The sequence below is a fragment of the Gossypium arboreum genome, chromosome 8, assembly GCF_025698485.1.
Source record: "Gossypium arboreum isolate Shixiya-1 chromosome 8, ASM2569848v2, whole genome shotgun sequence".
Classification (NCBI taxonomy): domain Eukaryota; kingdom Viridiplantae; phylum Streptophyta; class Magnoliopsida; order Malvales; family Malvaceae; genus Gossypium; species Gossypium arboreum.
Genome location: NC_069077.1, coordinates 15,273,553 through 15,280,175, shown reverse-complemented (window position 1 = coordinate 15,280,175; position 6,623 = coordinate 15,273,553). Strand labels below are relative to the sequence as shown.

The 6,623-nt window shown below is 30.9% G+C and overlaps 1 protein-coding gene across 3 annotated transcripts; it reads left to right on the top strand.

The window, feature by feature from the left end:
• The first annotated feature begins 1,016 nt into the window (after nucleotides 1-1,016).
• LOC108469076 (outer envelope protein 80, chloroplastic-like) lies at nucleotides 1,017-6,169 on the top strand. 3 transcript variants are annotated; one of them, XR_001869036.2, is made up of 10 exons: nucleotides 1,017-1,441; nucleotides 1,673-1,763; nucleotides 1,870-1,967; nucleotides 2,107-2,137; nucleotides 2,291-2,384; nucleotides 3,457-3,538; nucleotides 3,662-3,697; nucleotides 3,958-4,111; nucleotides 5,501-5,579; nucleotides 5,906-6,169. XR_001869036.2 is itself a non-coding variant. In XM_053018112.1 (9 exons), the coding sequence occupies exons 2-9, from the start codon at nucleotides 1,740-1,742 to the stop codon at nucleotides 5,522-5,524; spliced, it is 543 nt and encodes a 180-aa protein (XP_052874072.1). In that variant the 5' UTR covers nucleotides 1,017-1,441; nucleotides 1,681-1,739; the 3' UTR covers nucleotides 5,525-5,763. The 3 variants fall into 3 exon arrangements, 2 of the variants coding, with proteins under 2 accessions (XP_052874072.1, XP_017625459.1); XM_053018112.1 differs by lacking the exon at nucleotides 5,906-6,169 and having other exon boundaries at nucleotides 1,681-1,763; nucleotides 5,501-5,763; XM_017769970.2 differs by lacking the exon at nucleotides 5,906-6,169 and having other exon boundaries at nucleotides 5,501-5,763.
• The last annotated feature ends 454 nt before the right edge of the window (nucleotides 6,170-6,623 follow it).

Sequence of the window (6,623 nt, the reverse complement as noted above, 5' to 3'; positions counted from 1 at the left end):
CGCTAAAAACTAGAGCATTAGCGGCACTTTTAATAAAACGCCGCTAAAAACCAGAGCATTAGCGGCGCTTTCGATAAAACGCCGCTAAAAGTCATATAATCCATAAAACTTTAACCCCAAAAAATTAATAAACACTAATCTATAACCCCTAAAACACTAAACCCTTAAATCCTAAAAACCCCTAAACATTAAACTATAACCCCTAAAACCCTAAACTCTAAAAAACATCATATGGATGTTGATGTGTATATACATAGATATTAATATAAAAGCTTATGTTCATAATAAATTATGGAATTAAAACTGAATGGGGTGTGAAACGAAATCACATACAATTAAAGAATTAGCTTAAAACTGAATGGGGTTTGAAAAGGAAGAAAAAGGTCTAAACATTTGAAACATAAACTACAATTGAACAACATTAGTGTGTTGGCATACAAATTAGACGACATGTTTGATGGCATTGGGATGTCACCCAACTGTTGACTGAGTCTTAGCAATTAACATTCAACGCCAATTGTGAATTGTAAATTTATTTAAATTTTCATTTATGGATATAATTTAATTATGATTTTAGGGTTGTTTTAGCAAAACTAATAACTAATATTATTATCTAAACATGAATTATCATCAAATTAACTTTAAAACTCGAATTAAATACTAAAAATATCAAACTCGGTACCAAATTATACATTAAACCAAAAGAAAATATAAATTATTATTTTGGTTTTATCTTTTCAAATAAATAAAAGAAAATTAATAGCTTCGACTTCAATACTATATTCAAATCGAGCAAAAGTGACAAAAAAAGTCAACATTTTTTTTATAAATCTAACACTAAAAAAATTTAAATTAATATTTCAGGATTTATCTACAGAGAAAATTCATATACTCAACATTATATCATCAAATAAATTTTACTAATTCAATAAATTAGTATTTTAAGTTTTGTCTAAAAGGAAATTTATATATTCAAACATTTTTTATTCGATAAAAACTCAGCAAAAAGTAAATAATAGTGGCATTTTTATATGAAAACGCCGCAAAAAATATTTTCCTTCAAAGCGTTTAATCCCCAAAATTTTCCCCCGTTAAACCTTTAATTTTTCCGCCGTTGGTGCCTCTGCTATGTTCCTCTTCCTTGTCCCTGTCTCAACCCAACTCTCTCGACTCCACCCAGTCCGGCTCGGAGGTGCCTCGTTATGACGAGGAAAGGGTTTTGATAAGCGAGGTTCTTGTCAGTAACAAAGATGGAGAGGAGTTGGAGCGGAAAGACCTCGAAATGGAAGCCCTTACCGCGTTGAAAGCTTGCCCAGCCAACTCTGCTTTGACGGTGCGGGAGGTTCAGGAAGATGTCCACCGGATCATTGATAGCGGTTACTTCTCTTCCTGTATGCCTGTGGCCGTTGACACGCGGGATGGTATCAGATTGGTGTTTCAAGTATGTTGTCTCAAGCCAAATTCATTTTACTTACATTTTGGTGTCGTTTCTATTTTTTTCCTACTTGTTTTGAACAATCATAGGATTGTAAATAGAGAATTGATATGGAGTTGAGCTGCTAGGTTTTAGGTCATTGCAATGGATAGACTTGCTCTTAGATGATTAGCTTGATGAGCTGCTTGTTAATTATGGTCATAAGAGGCCTTCGTTATTTTTACTTTTGGTGTCAAGCTGTGCAGGAAAAGTGGTAAATCTCAAGCGCTTGGATGAAGTAATTAATTCCATCAATGGATGGTATATGGAATGTGGTCTTTTTGGCTTGGTTAGTACCTTGCCTTGCTGGGTTCTTTAATTTGTACGTGCAAATGTTCTATTTGTTAATCTTTGAAGACAAACCATTTTGTTTAAACTGTCCTTTGACCTTATAGGTTTCTGGAGTTGATATTTTTTCTGGAGGTATTATAAGGTTACAAGTTGCAGAAGCTGAGGTCAACAATATATCCATACGCTTCCTTGATCGAAAGACGTAAGAAGCTTCCTTCAGTTTGCTTTATCCACACTTGGGTGTTGTTTACTTAAATAGGCAGACTCTCAAACATGTATATTAGACTCTTGGATTTATTAGTATTGGGATATATGATCGTAAAAGCTTGTAATTGTTTCAGTGGTGAACCAACTAAACGGAAGAAGGGACAGGTGTGACCCTAGGTCCAACTTTTGTTACATGCATTGACTTTTAATTGATGATTAATCATGAAGCTAGTCTATTCTTATCAAAGAAGAGTGCTTGTGGTAAGCACCACTGTCCTGACTATCTTTTGTTGCTTCCTTTGAATGATCCTCTTATAGGTGTATAGTATGCTTCAAGGGAAAAGAGATGTGGATACAGTGTCAACTATGGGTCTTATGACAGATGTCAGTATCATTCCTCAACCAGCTGGAGGTGAGTGAGTATATCTTTTAAAGAAGTTTGCACAAAATTGTATGTTGTGTTCCTGAAAATGTATTTAATGTGCATTCTCCTAGTCAGTTTTTGGTTTATTGTTTTATGCATTTACTTGATTAATGCAGAATTTTCAGGGTGATAATAATGCAATAGCAAGAATATCTACTGAATTTTATTCTGGATTAGTATTGTTATGGTTGTAAATATTATGTTATAACAGGAACGTGCACTGGTTTTTTCTGGATTCTTATTATGGATTAGCGTAACCGTAATCATGTTATAGTAAATAGCAGTATTAGCAAATTAAATGTTATTTGCTTTGTTTATTCCCATTGTAATTGATGGAAATCTCTCTTAGTGACTTCAAAATAGATATGAGAATAGATTGACATGGGATTTCCTTTAAGCTTTTAGAATATGGCTACCATTTTTATTTGTCTGAAATACTCCCAAACTCGCTTTCTTTTTATAAAGGTTTCTTGTATCTTTTTTGAGTGTATGGTCCTAAGATGCTTCTAAGAACACATGTTCTGTTGAATATTGGCTTTGGTTGGTTGAGGATTGCTGCAATAAAGTTGAGTATTAAATTAGAAAGACAAAGGCTTTGTACTATAAGTGCTTTTAGTTGTTGCTTTTTGTGTGTGTGTGTGTGTGTGTGTGTGTGTGTGTGATAGATAATGAAAAGCAATAAAATAAAAATAATAGTATAAAGGAACTAAAAACAAGGGATAAATAGTCCCCCAAAAAAGAGCAAAAGTGTCAACTAGATTAAGTCAAAATTTTTTATGGTTTGACAGTAAGATTTTCTTTTTTCTACTTTTCAGTTGCCATAAAGACTTATTTTAGTTGCTAGGGTAGTACAAAGCTTTTGTTGAAAACTTGAAACCAATGGAATACATTTGTTTTTTCCTTTACAGGATTTGATGCTAATTGATTTTAAATGCATCACATGACATGCTTTTTCTCTTTTTCTCTTTTTTCTTTTCGGTAATAGTTTGCAAGTAAAGAAATTTTCAGAGCTTTTCTATGCCTTTATTTGTCTATTATCGTTTGATTGTAAACATTTTAGATGCTGGTAAAGTTGATTTGGTAATGAATGTTGTTGAACGTCCGAGTGGTGGTTTTTCTGCTGGTGGTGGAATATCAAGCTGGTAAGTCTTGCTAGTTTAAATTGCAATTCTACATGTTCTACTAATTTAGTTACTAAAGTCCGGACTTATTTATCTGTGGTATATCTTAAATTATATTTATGCAAGTGATCTGTAATTTTGCAGGATTACAAGTGGCCCTTTATCAGGACTTATTGGAAGGTAACATAGCATATCTAGTTCCTGGCTAATTCCTTATGTGCCATTCATCTCACTCCTTTTGCGGTTCCATTTGATTTGTGCATACAAATGTTATGTTTCATCTCACTGACCTGTTTATGTCGTTTTGAGCCTTTAGCATTGCTTGATTTCTGTCCTATTGTTCTTGAGGCTAAAGGGAGAAGAATTTGAGTCTTCTATATATATCTGATGCAACGTTTTATGCTGTTTATCTTGTCTCATTTGTTATGTCCTATGTGCAGCTTTGCATATTCTTATAGAAATTTGTTTGGAAGAAACCAAAAGCTTAATATTTCCTTAAAGAGGGGCCAAATCGACTCTATATTCCGCATTAACTATACAGACCCATGGATTGAAGGAGATGATAAGAGGACATCTAGAACAATAATTATCCAGGTGGGTTTTTCTAGTGACTTTTTTTTACATTGATGTTATTTTTAAAATTATTTTAACTTTTATTTTTAAAATTTAATCTAATTCCATTTCTTTTAGATGAAAAAGCGAATTATACTATTAAAATTTTAATGGCACTAACATAAAAATTTAAGTGACAATTAGCGTGTGATTTGTAAAATTCAAAAGATATGTAAAAATAGTAAAAAATCAAAAATCAAAAATCAATTGAAAAGCTCTTAAAAATTTTTAAAAATAATTATCTAAGCCAACAATAAAGTATACTTGAATTTTCATGCAGGCTACCATATTAATGCTACTAAAATTTTAGTAGTTCAATCACCTTTTCCATTCATAAAAATTACAATTTAACTAAAATTTAACTATTGAGAGTAGAAGTAATCAAAAGTAGATTAATGTGATAAAAGATATATATATATATATTAAGGGCTAAGTTTATTATCATGTCAAAATATCTCATTGCTTTATTTTATTTTATTTTTATTCCATATCTATGAGTTTATCATAAAAATAATTATTGCATACTTTTTGATTGTTTGGAAAACTAGGGTATTTTTCTCTCTCCAAATGTGATCCTGTTAGATGATAGGTTTATTATACCTGTCACATATGATATGTTTTATTTTTTATTTTTTAAAGAGAGATTAAACTAATGATAATAGAGGTGAGAAAAACTCGAATCAATTTGAAAAAAATTAAAAAATAAATTTCAAATTAATTGAATCGAGTTATTTGATTTCTTCGAGTCAATTTGAATGGGTAATTCTAGTTTCGAGTCGAGTTGAATTTTACAATTCGAATAGTAAATTGGTGAAAATACCCCTTTGGTCCCTGTTAGTTTTGAAAATGAGTAAATTGATCTCTTTCAACAAAAAATACAAAATAATTTTTAAAATTCAAAATATTTATAAAAATTCCAAAATTTGTGGTTTTTAAAATATTATAAAAATTATAAAAAGTAAAGAACATATAAAAATTTTAAAATTATTTTAACTTTTATTTTTTTAAATGGAATGCTTGGACGTTGGTTTTGGTTTGGTTTTGTTCTTTTTCCATTTTTTTTCTTGCTCTTCTTACATATAAGTCTTTAGTGAGTCTTTTAGTTAAAAATGTGATTTGTATTGGCTTTAATGTTCATTTTTTCCTTATTTGGTTTACAAGTAATTAAAAACTGTATCTGTCTAATTATTGCTTAGATTGTAGTACTTTGTGCAATTATTTCTACTGTCTTGATTCCAATGATTATAAATGTAAGCCGTATGATTCTTTGGTCACCCATCAGTACCATATGTGGTACTGTAAGGGATATTGATTTACTTTACAACTTGTTTCTCAGTTGTTTATTTTAAAATTTTCTTCTGCATATTCCAGGGATGCATGGGACATGGCTGCTGAAATTTGCCTTTCTCAGCTTCCATCGTTGGTTGAGGATCGTAATGCAGAGTTCCAAGTGTGTTTTTCTTCCAGAGTTAGAACTTACTTGAATGTAAATTAAATGTTAAGGATTTAATAGGAGTAATATAGGGATCTATGGATTTATTTAAGGGTAAATTTTAAGATTTTTTGGATGCATAAGCCCTTGAATTTATGCTAAAAGTGGAATTTATTATAATTTTATTGATTATTTTGAAAAATCTATAGCCAGGAAAAAAAAAGAGAAATAAATATGTATAAATTATGTAAGTTCTTTGTGTAGCATTTTAAAAACTTCAAAGCTCACAGATGATTTGTTATACTCTATATGAGTTCATTGATTCTATGTTTTTGCAATTTTAGGTATGATCATGGGTGTAGCAACTTCAATTGAAAAGTACTTGTGCAGGTCTGGAGTAGGTCAATCAAAAAGTTCTGTTGGAATTAAACTGACAAGTAATTGTAGTATGCTTGTAGTTAAAGTTTCTTCTAGTGAACATCATGTTGTTTATTCGGTAGAAGTTTCAAAGATTTTACTTTTTAGAAGAAAGTGTATTGTAGTCATTAGATTGGGTTTTCAAAGATTGATTATGAACATTTTGATCAAATGAAAAGTTCTCTTATTAATGTTTTTGAACTCAAAAACAATTTAAAATGTGTCCATTGTTACGTTATTTAAATTTTGTATGATCATTTAAGGTAAGAATGAATATGAAATGATTAAAAAGGAAGTTGAAATATATATGGTCTTTAGTGGCGTTTTTGGGGAAAGTGTCGATAAAGATCATGTCTTTAGTGGCATTTTTAGGGAAAGCGTCGCTAAAGGTCATGACATTTTGTAACACCCCGTACCCGAGTCCGTTACCGGAGTCGAACACAAGGTGCACATAGACTTAACTTAATTGTTTTCACAATCCTAAAAAAAAATAAAAATTTCCAGACTAGCTGGTTACTGCGTCACTGTCGCCTTAAAAATCATATCTTGAGTTTTAAAGCTCGAAAACCAGTTTCGTAAATTTTACCTGAAACTAGACTCATAAGTCCATCAACATATTTTTTTCTAGAATTTTTGGTCGGGCCA